Consider the following 15,940-nt stretch of genomic DNA (forward strand, 5'->3'; position numbering starts at 1 on the left):
AAAGCTATGAAAGTTACAATTTTTATAATCTTAAGTTGGCTTTGATAAATACTTTTTCTGCTTTTCTTGAAAGTTCAGGCTTTAGAATTAGGTTTGGTTTTATCTTTTTATATCTTTCATCTTTGTGAAATATCTTTGTGAATATATCTATATAGATATATCTATATATATACATATATGTCTTATTCATATCTCTATATATATCTTGTTCATATTTTTGTTACATATTTTGGGACCTGTGGCAGGTTATTACAATTGACTAAGTAAGCTTCAGTTTGGCCATTTAAAAGTGAAAATAATAATGTTTTGAATAAGGTTAGTAGAGTGCTTGCGTAATAAATGCTCACCTTAGATTAGTTGTCACTTACTATTTCCTATAGTAATAACTAAGCAAATCTCTTCTTTTTATGCTTTCTCTTGTGCTCCAGTAGTACCGTGAACAGGAAGCCATTCGCCTTTGTCTAAAACACTTTAGACAACACAACTATACAGAAGCCTTCGAATCATTGCAGAAGAAAACCAAGATTGCCCTGGAACACCCTATGTTAACAGATCTACACGATAAACTGGTGTTGAAGGGTGATTTTGATGCTTGTGAAGAGCTGATTGAAAAAGCTGTGAATGGTATGTTATATACATTAAACTTAGTTGATTATTAAGGTGATTTTAAGTATATACAGGAAACTTTTTAAAAGAATGTAGGCTTATGTGAGTTGTTAGTCCCCCCCCCCCCCTTTTTTTTTCTTCTTTTACTCTGTAAAGATGATTAGGTCCTTGGTTAGGGACTTTTTTTTATTAAGATAGGTCTAGCTTGACCTATGGTGGCACAGTGGATAAACTGTTGACCTGGAATGCTGAGGTCACCAGTTTGAAACCCCAGGCTTGCTTGGTCAAGGCACATGTGGGAGTTGATGCTTCCTGCTCCTCCCCCTGTTCTATCTCTTTCCTCTCTCTCTCTCTCTTTTTCTCTCTCTCTAAAAATGAATAAATCTTAAAAAAAAAAATAGGTCTACAGTGTAATGAGACTGGAAAAACAAAAAAAGCATGTTGAACTCACATAGCTAAATCTACATTGTCATCTTGGGAAACCATGCACTTAATGAATGCTAACATTGACTAACACTAAACCATGTTAGAAAAAAGGCTTTTAATATTATCTTAGTATTCATTTACGTATTTTTGTTGATAACAAAATGTCATTTTTTTAATAGTGTAATTTGAGGAAGGAGATGGTTGGATAAGCCAAAAAATATTATTTATTAGTAGACAGTTATAATGAATGAAGGAATTTTATATTTATATTGGAAACATCTTCTGTGTGGTGTGAATGCTACATAATTGCTGATATTCTTGGGTGATTTATAATCTGGTTGTAAAAGAAATGTGGATGTTAGAACATATTTTAATCTCGCAAGGGAATTGTTTTAGAGGGTGAAACCCATTTGAATATTTAAGGTCTGCTGTGTTTTGTTATTTTGAAAAAGGATATTTATTGTTTTATAGTAGTGATTTTCCACCTTTTTCATCTTATAGTACACAAAAACTAATTACTAAAATCCTGCGGCACACCAAAACACACATTTTTTGCGTATCTGACTAAAAAGAAGGTATAATTTTGATTCATTCACACCAGATGGCTATTGTGTTTTCCGTTGTCATTTTTTTCATTTGACAATCTAAGGGAAAAGAGGTCAGTGCCCCTGACTAAATAGTCAGATATTGCATATTTTAAAAATTCTTTGACTCACTGGTTGAAAATTGCTACTTTATATTTATCTTTTTTTTTTTTTGTGACAGAGAAGGACAGATAGGGACAGACAGGAAGGGAGAGAGATGAGAAGCATCAATTCTTTGCTGCAGAGCCTTAATTGTTCATTGATTGCTTTCTCTTATATGCCTTGATGGGGAGGGGCTACAGCAGACCTAGTGACCCCTTGCTCAAGCCAGCGACCTTGGGCTCAAACTGGTGAACCTTGTTCAAACCAGATGAGCCTGTGTTCAAGCCGGCAACCTCAGGGTTTCGAACCTGGGTTCTCTGTGTTCCAGTCTGATGCTCTATCCACTGCGCCACCGTCTGGCCAGCCAGAATGGCATCCTTTAAAAAAATTTCCCACTGTGACTTTCTACGTGACAAAGAACAGAATAGGTACTTCTGGTCTTTGTTTCAGTTCCTAGAATCTGCGAAAGGGATAAGAGTCTCTTAAATGCTGAGGTGGCAGGTGGCTAGGTTCCTAGATAGCTTCAGATCTCCAGAAAGACCAACTCCTGTGATTAGAGGACTAAAAATTTTAGTATTCACTGCTTCCCCCACACCTCTGAGGAGGGGAGAGGGGTCAGAGATTGAGTTTAGTTACCAATGGCCAATGTTTTAATCAGTCATGTCTATGTAATGGGACCTCCCTAAAAATGGCTCTTAAGAACAGGGATCAAAGAACTTTCAATTTGGCGAACAATCAGGGTGCTGGGAGAGTGGTATGCCTAGAGAGGGCGTGGAAGCTATACACACACCTGCCCTCAGTACCTTGCTCTATTCTTTTCTTCCATTTGGCTCTGAGTTGTATCCTTATAATTAACCAGGAATAGTAAGCAAAGCCCTTTCCTGAATTCTAAATTTTTTTTTTAAAGATTTTTAATTCATTATAGAAAGGGGAGAGAGAGAGAGGGGGGGGGGAGGGAAGGGGGGAGGAGCAGGAAGCATCAACTCCCATATGTACCTTGACCAGGCAAGCCCAGGGTTTTGAACCGGCAACCTCAGCGTTTCCAGGTTGACGCTTTATCCACTGCGCCACCACAGGTCAGGCCTTTTTTTTTTTTTTTTTTACATAGGCAGAGATAGACAGGGACAGACAGACAGGAATGGAGAGATGAGAAGCATCAATCATTAGTTTTTTGTTGCGCGTTGCAACTTCTTAGTTGTTCATTGATTGCTTTCTCATATGTGCCTTGACCGTGGGCCTTCAGCAGACCGAGTAACCCCTTGCTCGAGCCAGCGAGCTTGGGTCCAAGCTGGTGAGCTTTTTGCTCAAGCCAGATGAGCCCGTGCTCAAGCTGGCGACCTCAGGGTCTCGAACCTGGGTCCTTCCGCATCCCAGTCCGATGCTCTATCCACTGCGCCACCGCCTGGTCAGGCACTTTCCTGAATTCTGTAATCACTCTGAGTTGTTGAACATTGAGGGGGGTTGTGGGAAGCCTTGACTTGTAGCCCGTATGTTAGAAGTACAGTGGGCCAGGGCTTGTGCTTGGTGTCTGAAGTGGGTATTGTCTTGTCGGACTGAGCCCTTTTCCTTGTGGGCTGTGATGCTGAGGTAGATAATGTCAGTATTGTTGAATTGTTGGGTACCCACTTGGTGTCAGAGAATTAGAAGCATTGTGAGTAAAAGAAGCTCATTGCTCAATATGAAACTTGTGGAATAAAATTTGGTGAATCTTATAGAAAGAAATAAAGAATATTGGATGTTCTCAATGCTTTTATATATTTTAATCTTATCACTGCTATCATTCAATGTGGTTTAGGTACTCATTATCAGGTAGTGGTTGAATTTTACAATGGAAGAAAGAAGAACAGTACTGCCTTCTTTATAAATTTGAAGTGAACTTAAAATGAATTGCTTTTAGCTCCATTGAGTTACAGTGGCAAACCTGCCTCTTAGCCTTGTACATTGTTACTGCTTATGTAATTGGGAATGACACCGGCGAATAAATGATTATTATGTTTGAGATAGACTATACTTTGGAATATAAACAAATAGAATATATATGATAGTCTTTCCCAAACCATTAAACTGCCACTAGTGAAAGTATGTGTGTATGTGTATATGCCATTTCAGAGAATGAATTCTGTAGTTTTTAACCTTATAGGAAAGATACAAGAAATACAGGTAATTTTATGGATTTTTAAATTTTGTTTCAAATCTTTTTTTTTTTTTGGTATTTTTCTGAAATGAGAAGTGGGGAGGGAGAGAGACAGATTCTCGCATGCGTCCGACCAGGATCCACCTAGCATGCCCACCAGGGAGCAATGCTGTGCCCATCTGGGGTGTTGCTCTGTTGCTGCCGGAGCCATTCAAGTGCCTGAGGCGGAGGCCATGGAGCCATCCTCAGTGCCCAGGCCAGCTTTGCTCAGGTGGAGCCCTGGCTTTGGGAGGGGAAGAGAGAGACAAAGAAAGGAGAGGCCTGACCTGTGGTGGCGCAGTGGATGGAGCGTCAGCCTGGAATGCTGAGGTTCCCAGTTCAAAACCCTGGGCTTGCCCGGTCAAGGCACATATGAGAGTTGAAACTTCCTGCTCTTCTCTTTCTCTCTCTCGCTCCCTCTCTCCTCTCTAAAATGAATAAATAAAATCTTAAAAAAAAAAAAAAAAAAAAAGAAAGAAAGAAAGGAGAGGGGGAAGGGTGGAGAAGCAGATGGGCACTTCTCCTATGTGCCCTGGCCAGAAATCCAACCTGGGACTTCCACACACTAGGCCGACGCTCTACTGCTGAGCCAATTGGCCAGGGCCTCAAATTTTTATTTTTAAGGCATGTAATATTTTGTTAAGGTAAAGTAAACAATAATAATGGCAAAAAAACCCCAAACTACTGACAGCTAGGTAATTATTAGTCTAAAAACAAGTGAACATCTAAAAAGTATCTGTTTAGCAACATACTCATTTAAGAGAATTTCTTAAAATTATGTCCAGCTTTGATACTACAGAGACTTAACTTATCCTTCCTGTTTTAGGAAGGAACCAGGTTAAATTGGTAATAACTATATTCTTGAGACTTAGAGCCAAGTCATGTTTTTTTGTACTCCTCAACTGGCTTGCAACAGTGTTTAGTTAATAAACATTCCTTCCAGGGTTGTTCAGTTTGCCGCTGACTTCACTGATGATAATTTGTTGGACAAATAAGGAAGTAAACACTGCAGAGTTTTTTGGCTTCTGTTCCACTAAAAACATAGCAGAGAAGGGCAAGGAGTTCCTGCCTGCTCATAGGAAAGTCTAGGGAATCAAAAACATCTTATAATGGAGAAAATAAAAATTACTTTTAGTATATGTAGTGTATTACACACTCTTCAAGTATGGTCTGTATTTTAAGAAAGTGTCTCTAATTAACTCCTTGTTTGCCTAGACTTATCTCTACATTTACATTTAATTTTATTAGAGATGATTCCTGAACCAATCATTACTACTTCCTCTCCAACAATGCCAGGGAAAAGAGGTGGAATCCAGTGATGATGGGCAAAAGTAATCAATTAGGAACAGGAAATTATCCAAGAAAAGCTCCCTTTGCAGTGTTTATCTTATTTCCTCTTAAAATAAAAGTTTACTTTTGTGAGATACGGATGGATTAAAGTTTAATAAATAATACTCCGACAGGCTCACTAATCCCAATGTTTCTTAAAGTTTCAGTTTGAGGTCTTTATCTCCTTTCCTCTTCCCTCCTCCTCCTCTTTTTTTTTTTTTTTTTAGCTGTACCTTCTCACTCCTTGGTTTATATAGTGGTTGTTAATTACATGGTCGGCCTGTTTACCTCTCCTTAAAAGTTTTTTTTAAGTGAAATCACAAATATTTTTGCAGTTACCTTTGGCAAGGTTTACAGCTGTGAATTTAGTTTTGTTAATAGCTCTAGGATTTTTATACTTTGCATTTCTTTTCTTTTTGGTGGATCCTTCTTTTCTAATGTAGGCATTTGATGTCAGGAGTTTCTTTCACTGTACTAGTTGTATATCACAGTTTTGCTATGCTGTGTTTTTATTTTTGTTCACTTTAAAATACTTCGGCATGATTTTTTTTTTTTTTTGTATTTTTCTGAAGTGGGAAGTGGGGAGGCAGAGAGACAGACTCCCGCATGTGTCCGACCCGGATCCACCTGGCAGGCCCGCTAGGGGACAATGCTCTGCCCATCTGGGGCTATTGCTCCGTTACAACCAGAGCCATTTTAGCCCCTGAGGCAAGGCCATGGTGCCATCCTCAGCACCTGGGGCCATCTTGTTCCAGTGGAGCCTTGGCTGCAGGAGGAGAAGAGAGAGAGAGAGAGAAGGGAGAGGGGGGAGGGGGGAGAAGTAGATGGTTGTTTTTCCTGTTTGTCCTCATTGGGAATCGAACCTGGGACATCCACATGCCGGGCCAGCGCTCTACCACTGTGCCAACCAGCCAGGACCATGACTCATTTTTCTTTCCAATCTTATGCTTTTTTTCCCCTCCTGTTTAGTCTTTTGGACAGGATACTTAGGACAAGGTGAGGTGTTATACTGATAGTGGATTTCCTTGAGTAGTTCATGATCTCAAATGGAATGCTTTCAACACTGCATTGTTAAATATGATTTTTGGAGATCCTATATCAGATTCCTAGATTGCTAAGAGTTTATGTCATAAATAGTGAATTTTACTATTTCCTATGTTTTGTGATATGATTTTTTCATACTTTATTAATATTTAAAATTATAATGATTGATTTTCTAAGGTTAAACCTCAGATATTCTTAACTTTGTCATATATCTTTTGCTGTATTTTGGATGTAGATTGACTAATGTTCTGTTAGAATACTTCTAGCTACTTTCATTAGTAAGATTGGCCTTCTAATTTTTCTTTCTCTTACCTTCCTTTCCAGGCTTAGTATCATTGTTAGGCTAATCTTACATAGTGGACTGAGGAATTAATCTGTTCTTCCAATTCTCTGAATATGTGTAAGATTTGAATTATTTCTTTCTTATATGCTTAGTAGTAGAATTTAGCCTTTGAGCTCTCTGTTCTTGGAATTTGCTTGGGAGGGGAGTATTTTTTGTCTATCAATTCAATTTATTTAAATGTTGTAGGACTTTCAGGGTTGTTGTATGGTTGGTTTGACAAGTTATACCTTTCCAGGAATTTGTCAGTCACTTAAAATTTCCAGTTTATGGGCATGAAAATATACCTCATATTATTTGCTTAATGTTTGCAAGATTTCTTGAGAGGTCTCTTTTTATTCCATAGAGGTTTATTATTTTCCTTTTCTATTTCCATCACTTACTTTCAGCAGAATTTTAACAAAGTCACTGACTTTTTGAAGGAACCAATTTCTGGATTGTTGACCCTTCCTGTTATTTTTATTGTCCTTGACTTATGCTCTATGTTTAATATTGTCTTCTTTCTTTCTTTGGGATTAATTTGCTGTCTTATTGAGATGGATGCTAAGTTTATTAATTTTCACACATTGTTATTTTTCCCATTAAGGATACTAATTTTCCTCTATGGGAGTCCTTTAGACGGACACAAGGATGATGGGTCAGGTACCAATGGTCACCAGAGCAGAAAGCCTGGGGTGCCTAGCAACAGGTAAAACTGGGCTAGAACCTCTCACCCATGACCTCTGGCATATCACTGGTTATGCAGTTCAGACCCTTCCCTTGACCTTTCCTTCCTTCCCTTGCATGTTGTTGGTTATGCAGATTAGACCCCCTGATAGGGGAACGAACAAGGCAGCCAAAAAATAGCCCTTAAGCATTAAGCCCCCAGGACATTGAAGTTCTGACCTACGTCAAATACATCTAGACCTCAGTTGTGTTTCAGCTTCAGGCCCAGAAAAGCAAAAGCAGCAAAACAAGACTTACTTTCCAACTCATACAATTGTTATCCTTTATTTTGAAATTTGATTTAAAGACCCTATAAAATAGTACTGTTCATGTTTTATACAGTCTGTATTTATTAATTTTACCTAATACTTACTAAATTGTTTTCTCTTGATTACTATTTGTGTCATTGATCTTATAGATAGGATCATCATCCTTCTGCCTACAACACTTTAAAATTTCTTCTGATGCAGAATAACTCAGTTTTTGTTTGCTTGAAAATTTTATCTTTTAAAGGATATTTTTGCTGGATATGAAATTTTAGGCTGACAATTCTTCAAATATATTTTTGGATTTTATTCTCTTGTTAACCAGTTTTAATTGTTGCTATCAAGAGTATACTGTAATTTTCAACTGTTGCTGCTTTGAATTCTTTCTATGGCTGTTTTTAGTATTTTATCTTTATTTTAGATTACTTTTAAAAGTTATATTAACAGGGCTACTCTACTGCAACAGCATTGTTAACTTTGTGTATTTTTTTTTTTTACTTAAATGTATGTTACATTTGTCTTTTATTTCTTTTATTTTCTCATTTATTCTTTTTTAACAGCATGAATTCTTTAAGCGTCTCTAAATTCTTTGTCTCATTTTCATTGCTTTATTATGAGTAGAGCCTTACACTTTGGCCTTTATTTCTGTAATGTTTTTATTTTTTATTTTTTCTTTCAACTCTAACAATTCATGTTTTATTTGCTCTTCTGCCTTAGTAGAGAGGGTTGCTTACTTTTTTTTTTTTTTTTTTTTTGTATTTTTCCGAAGCTGGAAACGGGAGAGACAGTCAGACAGACTCCCGCATGCGCCCGACCGGGATCCACCCGGCACGCCCACCAGGGGCGACGCTCTGCCCACCAGGGGGCGATGCTCTGCCCCTCCGGGGCGTCGCTCTGCCGCGATCAGAGCCACTCTAGCGCCTGGGGCAGAGGCCAAGGAGCCATCCCCAGCGCCCGGGCCATCTTGCTCCAATGGAGCCTTGGCTGTGGGAGGGGAAGAGAGAGACAGAGAGGAAGGGGGGGGTGGAGAAGCAAATGGGCGCTTCTCCTATGTGCCCTGGCCGGGAATCGAACCCAGGTCCCCTGCACGCCAGGCCGATGCTCTACCGCTGAGCCAACCGGCCAGGGCCTGCTTACTTTTTTATATTCATGGTAAAGTATTTGACCATTTTCATCTGTTACATGCCTTTAGTTTTTGTTAAATCAAATTCATTTACTACTTAAAAATATTCTTTTTTTCTTTTTATATCTTTGTATAATTTTTAATTGATTATTTTTAGTAATATTAAGCTTTGAGTAGCAAGATTTTTGCTTTTCCCTTAGAATACTGTTTTTTCTCAGCAGTACTCAAAGTGCAAAATCTCTTTTCCCCTCACCTGACTGCCATACATACTTCTTTTTTATTGCTGCTCTTTCAGACCTCAGTGCCTTTGTTGATGCTGTATTCCCTTATCTGATTACTGTCCTTCACCTCACCATTCAGTTTTAACTCCTACTTCAAGGCCAGCTCAATCTTTTATTTTTCCTGTACCCTAGTTACTTCCCCATCTCTTAACTCCTGTTATAGTTCTCATTTTGAGCACAAAACATTGTTAGTTTTCTGCCAAGTATACTTCCAACTATTATGTAATCGTCATTGTCATAACTAACATGTATATGAGGATATTACAATATGCCGTTTATTCTTCTACACCCTATATATGAATTAATGTATTTCCCATACCTACGTTCTATGGTAAGCATTGTTGTTATCCCCATATAAGAAGTGAGAATGATTAAGTACTTTGCCTAAAACAGCACTGCTAGCAAGGGCAGAGCTAAGATTAGAATCCGTATCTTTACCGCTGTACTTTATTGTCCTAATAGATACTTATTGGTTCAGTTTCCCTATTATTTATTATTGTACTGTTATTGCCTTAATTTATATATTTTTCTTCATAATTTGAACAAACTGATGAACTGCATTATTTTTTTAACTTATGTTCTACTCAGCCATTATTATTCTTGAATTATCAAAAAGGTTTTTATGCTATACATGTTAGTTTACCTGTAAGTGAATTTAAATTTTTAAAAAATATATTATCTTGGCTGTAGTCGGTTGCCTCAGTGATAGAGAATCGATCTGGTGTGTGGAAGTCCTGGGATCAATTCCTGGTCAGGGCACATAGGAGGAGCAACCATCTGCTTCTCTTCCCCTCCCCCTCCCCCTTCTCTCTCCCCTTCTCCCACAGCCATGGCTCAATTGGTTCAAGCAAGTTGGCCCTGGGCACTGAGGATGGCTCAGAGGAGCCTCCACCTTAGGCACTAAAAATAGCTTGGATGTGAGCATGGTTCCAGATGGGCAGAGCATCATCCCCAGACAGGAGTTGCCAGGTGGATCCTGGTTGGGGCACATACGGGAGTCTGTTACTCTAGTAACAAACTATAGAAATTATCCCTGAAAGTATAGTCTTGAGTCTGTTTCTCTATCTCCCCTTCTCTCACTTAAAAAAAAAATTATATATATAAGTAATATATATATAAAATCTCTTTTGGTGAGAAATCAGTTTGATAGAAGTTGGATATCAAACATCTATCAGGAAGCATTTCAATCTATGCTTTTTGGGGGGATCTTGGATGTGGTTTGAACATCATGTACTTTTTTTCCCCCCCCTGAAATGAGAAGCGGGAAGGCAGACAGATTCACACATGTGCCTGACTGGGATCCACCCAGCAAGCCTGCTAGGGGGCAATATTCTGACTCTCTGGGCCATTGCTCTGCTGCAACAGAAGCCATCCTAGTGCCTGAGGCGGAGGCCATGGAGCCATCCTCAGTGCCTGGGCAACTTTGCTCCAGTGGAGCCGTGGATACGGGAGGGGAAGAGAAAAACAGAGAGGAAGAAGAGGGGGAAAGGTGGAGAAGTAGATGGGTACTTCTCCTGTGTGCCCTGGCCAGGAATCGAACTTGGGACTTCCACACACCAGGCCAATGCTCTACCACTGAGCCACCCGGCCAGGACCGAACATCATGTACTTTTTAATATAGTATTCACTGTTGGAGACAAGGACAGCTTGTGCCTAGTTAATACTGAATGAAATGTGTTTGTTTATAATAATCATAGGGGGAAAATGAGGTTGTATTGGACCTGGAGTCTTTAAATAGTTTCAAAATTGCTAGCAACTAGGTCTTAGTGTGCTTTATCCTAAATTACATTTTCATTTCTTTTTTATAGTTTCACTTTTTCAGACTTGAATGATTTCTTGCTTTAGATTTTTGTCAAAAATAGAAATATTAGCAACTGCCATACTTCCTCTTTAATACATAGAAGTAATTTTTTAAATAGATGTAGTTTACAGGCATGTTTAAATGCTTTACATTTTAATTTGTGGGACTTTTAAAACAGTGTAGTGGATGTCATGTTTTTATAGATAAGAATGTCATTGTTTTGCCTGACCAGGCGGTGGCTCAGTGGATAGAGCGTTGGACTGGGATGCAGAGGAACCAGGTTCGAGACCCCAGGGTCACCAGCTTGAGCGCAGGCTCATCTGATTTGAGCAAAGCTCACCAGCTTGGACCCAAGGTCTCTGGCTTGAGCAAGGGGTTACTCAGTCTGCTGTAGCCCCATGGTCAAGGCACAGATGAGAAAGCAATCAATGAACAACTAAGGTGTAACAACGAAAAACTGATTGATGCTTCTCATCTCTCTCCATTCCTGTCTGTCTGTCCCTATCTGTCCTTCACGCTGACTCTCTGACTCTATAAAAAAAAAAAGAATGTTATTGTTTCAATAGAGAGCCTAAATTTTTTTGGTTGAATTATATAGAATATCAAAACAAAATGATTTTTTAAAGCAAGACCTTTCAAGAGTTATAAATATAGGGAATATGGTAAGGTTATTTGGGATAGACATGTGAACTTTTCATTTGCTTTTAGATCCTGAAAGGGAGGTTTTTTTTACATTAAGACTTGGTACTGAAAGCAGCCTGACCAGATGATGGCGCAGTGGATAGAGTGTCGGACTGGGATGCGGAGGACCCAGGTTTGAGACCTCAAGGTTGCCAGGCTTGAGCAAGGGCTCATCTGGTTTGAGCAAAGCTCACCAGCTTGGACCCAAGATCGCTGGCTCGGGCAAGGGGTTACTTGGTCTGCTGTAGCCCCATGGTCAAGGCACAGATGAGAAAGCAATCAATGAACAACTAAGGTGTGGCAACAGCAACGAAAAACTGATGATTGATGCTTCTCATCTCGCTGTTCCTGTCTGTCTGTCCCTATCTATCCCTCTCTCTGACTCTCTCTCTGTCTCTGTAAAAAACAAACAAACAAAAAAACATGGTACTGAAAGCAATGTATTTTGAAAAATATCCTTACTGTGCTTTAATGTTTGCAGCATTTTTGATTACCTCAAAGGATTTCAACCTTATGCCTTTGGTTTCTGGAACTTAAACTTGTTCTATTAAAAAATAAAGTTTCTTTAGCATGTCTCTTACGGTTTTTAAACAGAATTTACTATTGACCAAAGGCTTAATAAACATTTGTATTACTACTATTTTTTGGAAGGTATAAAAGAAAGTTCCCCTCCCCTCCCCTCCCTTCTTTCCCTCTTCTTTCCTCCCTCCCTTTTTTAAAGAAGGTTCTTAAGCTTGCTATTTCATTGAAAATAACAACTAAATGTAAGCTGCTCCAGATTTGATGTAGACTATTCATCGATAACCCAGTTTCTATGGCAAGAGGCAATAATATATAATAGATTAAATGAGGGTTATCTTTATTATGTTTCTCTACAAAGTGCAACATAGTTTTAAAAAAATCTGTATATTGTTTTTGTTAGGACTGGTTATATGATTTAACATCATAAAACGAAAATGTCAGGAAGGTAAAAGTTGTATGTTTGTGGTGTAGAGATGTGAGAGGGCTGGAATTTATAAGTTTCTAGCTTTTGTGTCTTATGTGAAGCCCTGATTTCTCTGAAAGAACAGGTGTTTTGTTTTGGTTTTGGTTTTTGGTAGAACAGCTAGCTTCATAATCTGCTGGTCATTGCTTATGTGGAGCCATTTCCAACTCACAGGAATGCTTCTAGTAAATTAGTAATCTGGATTTTGGCAAACTAGTGTTCTAGAGAAGAATCAAAACGTACAAATTAAACTTCAGCCACAGTAGTCAGTGTCTTAAAAGATGAATTGCATTTTTCCCTTTGAATCATAAATGATATATTTCAACTCATTTAGTTTTATTTTTCTTTTATTATATTGGATTTGTTTAATATTGTAGTAAAATAATGTGTATGTTGACTTTTGTTTCCAAAAGCTTTGTTGTTGTTTTTTTCTCTCTCATTTTCCCATGCTTATTACAGTGTTTTATCATAGATTGCGATTTAAAAACTAGTCTACTATATATGTTTTAGTCTATGATATGTGTGTACCTATATTCATATGTAGTCTATGAAGAGTTGAAAAGGTTTTAGACTTTGGAACTGGACTTAAACCTTTCTTTTTAGAGTTGTTGGGAAGTTAACTTCTCTGAACCTTGTTTTCATCTTTGCAGGAGTTAATGACCATTGCATAGGTTTATTTTAAGTAGTAAATAAGTAAACATTTGCAGTGTCTTGCACACAGCAGATACTCAATAAAAGTTATTTTTTTCTTTAGTAAGGTCTTTTTTTAAAAGTTATTTCCAGATTTGATAATGCCATATCTAAATAATTTTCTTCAGGTTTTCTAATCATCTCTACAGAAGAGAAGAGCTACAAAGAGAATTGTGTGACATTTAGACTAGTGAAAACAAAAATAATTTGTTAGGGAAAGAGGGAGGCAAATTAAAAAGGTCTCAAAACAATTTTTTAAAATATTTGCTTGGCTACTCCATGTGAACTGGTGTGACTTATCAGGGTGCTGTTATGTACTGGTAATATACTTTTTTGGAAGTAGGACTTTTTTTTAAATTTTTTTATTTTTCTGAAGTTGGAATCGGGGAGGCAATCAGACAGATTCCCACATGCGCCCGACCGGGATCCACCTGGCATGCCAACCAGGGGGCAATGCTCTGCCCATCTGGGATCTGGGGCATCGCTCTGTTGCAACCAGAGCCATTCTAGCTCCTGAGGCAGAGGCCATGGAGCTATCCTCAGCGCCTGTGCCAACGCTGCTCCAATGGAGCCTTGGCTGCGGGAGGGGAAGAGAGAGACAGAGAGGAAGGAGAGGGGGAGGGGTGGAGAAGCAGATGGGCACTTCTCCAGTGCCCTGGCCGGGAATCGAACCCGGGACTCCTGCACACCAGGCCAACACTCCACCACTGAGCCAACTGGCCAGGGCCCAGGAAATGGGACTTTTATGAGTAGATTGTTTAAATGTGAGAAACTTGGTAACATTAGGATGACACAAAGAAAATAATAGCCATGGATTTAGGAATGTTGCCCACCCTCTGCCTTTTTTTTTCAGTCTAAGCATTTATTATATACTGAACATCTCCAGTTCTATGCTATTAACTATCTTTATTCAGTAGAACATTAATCTTATCTTCCTAGGTTAAGATAATAATAATTTCTAATATTTAACGTTTGGAGTACTTAATATTTAAAATTTTGAAAGTAATATCTTCTGCAAGCCTGATCGTAAATCTTTTGGACATATTTGGCTCTCTGTCCTTGTTGAAGAAACAAGCGAATGTCAGTATACAAAGCACTGCTTGTAGCAACATGAACAAGTCTGTTGAGCCGTGAAGAATATACATTTCAGGGGTAACAAAATATGTGAAAATGACTTGTATTGGTAATAACGATATATTATAAGGTTCTCCCAAGGTTCAGAAAACAGTTCCATATTCCTAGTGTTTTGTGGCGCTTGTTCTGGGAATTAAAGCGTTTGATGCAAAAAACTGGGAAAATAGTTACAAAGAAGAAAATAAAACGTCAACCTAATCTTGTCAAAGAAAATCACTTTTTAACTTTGAGTTTTGTATTTTTGCTGTGTGTGTTTACAAAATTATTTTACAAAAAGCATATAATATTTGAAAGTTTGCTCTTTTTTTTTACTTTGAAAATTACTGACAGTATTTTCTTAGGAAAGTTGTGATTGATAGAAGAAAAACAGCATGAAGGTCTTGATGGATAGAATCTATGATTTTCAGGATAGTAAGAGTGGATCTCGGATTGATTGACAAAACAGTGAGAGTCTTGACTCTTACTACCCGCAGTGCTCAGAATGATTTAAGATTGGGGATGGGTTCTTCCTTCTAATGCTGATGAGAGCTGTTTCTGTGGTCACGCCTTTGGAGCACTAGAAGAGCTTGCCCCTGTGGGATTCTGATTTCTCTTTCAGCGTAGGCACAGAAGGTTTGAGGGGAAGAGGAGATAGAGGCTTTTCTGCAAGGAACATAGGGGGGAATCAGCCAGACACACACAGTTCCAAAAAACTGGTTCTAAAAAGGAGTACAATACTTTGATGTGCCTTTCTGAAAACTGAATAAACTGTTTTATTTCCGTATAATTCTAAATTTATTACTGATATTTTTACTATAATCTTATCTTTATTATTATTAGGAGCTATCTGAAAAAGGATTTCCAGCTCTTGTAGTGGGAGATGAGTATTGCCTGGAATAGGCTGATGGAGCAAGGCTTGTCAGAAAAGTTTGTGAGGAGGAAATTATGTTATACCAACATGCTTGCTAAATTAAGTTATGGATCCTCTTGTTCCTCTTACTTTAATAAAATATATATGCTAATATATGATTACTTTTAAAGGAGAGAAGAATATTAGAACTTTCTTTTTATAAGAATTTTGAAAAGTCCCAAAGGCAAAGAAATGGAGACTAGATGAGTCTGTGGATGGAAGTTTCCATTAAAGCCATCTGAAAGGACTTGAAAGCGGGAGGGTGTGGTTGCAATTGAGCTTCATAATTACCCAGAAAAGAGATTAGGGAGATTTCTGTATATTACATAGTGTCTGGCGAGTCTATAAATCTTGGAGAACAGTTTTACTTTTAAGTTCTTTGAAAAAGTATTTGTTTTCAGTGACTAAGCAAAAGGGAAAAATCTCTATTCATGTTGAAATCAGAGTCAAATGAAGGAATTTATCATAAAGGTAACTTTATAAGCTATGTTTGGACTGCTGTGGACAAAAAACCCCCCCTAGTTTCTATCTCTCTCTCCTCCTCCTGCAGCCGAGGCTCCATTGGAGCAAAGTTGGCCTAGGTGCTGAGGATGGCTCCATGGCCTCCGCCTCAGGCACTAGAATGGCTCTGGCCGCAAGGGAGCAACGCCTCAGATGGGCAGAGCATCGCCCCCTGGTGGGCATGCCGGGTGGATCCCAGTCAGGTACATCCGGGAGTCTGTCTGACTGCCTTCTGCTTCTAGCTTCAGAAAAATACAAAAAAAGAAAAAAGAAGAAGAAA

The 15,940-nt window shown here is 38.5% G+C and overlaps 1 protein-coding gene and 1 pseudogene across 5 annotated transcripts in view; one reads left to right on the plus strand and one right to left on the minus strand.

The window, feature by feature from the left end:
• Nucleotides 1-15,940, plus strand: part of MKLN1 (muskelin 1) — a 324,611-nt gene that overhangs the window by 231,394 nt on the left and 77,277 nt on the right. For all 5 annotated transcript variants that reach the window (XM_066362718.1, XM_066362717.1, XM_066362716.1 and 2 more), the window contains one exon: nucleotides 432-624. In XM_066362718.1, the coding sequence (XP_066218815.1) occupies nucleotides 432-624 (193 nt within the window). The remainder of the gene's footprint in view (nucleotides 1-431; nucleotides 625-15,940) is intronic.
• LOC136396346 (small nucleolar RNA U3) lies at nucleotides 9,944-10,028 on the minus strand (annotated as a pseudogene).

The sequence above is a fragment of the Saccopteryx leptura genome, chromosome 2 (assembly GCF_036850995.1).
Source record: "Saccopteryx leptura isolate mSacLep1 chromosome 2, mSacLep1_pri_phased_curated, whole genome shotgun sequence".
Taxonomy (NCBI): Eukaryota; Metazoa; Chordata; class Mammalia; order Chiroptera; family Emballonuridae; genus Saccopteryx; species Saccopteryx leptura.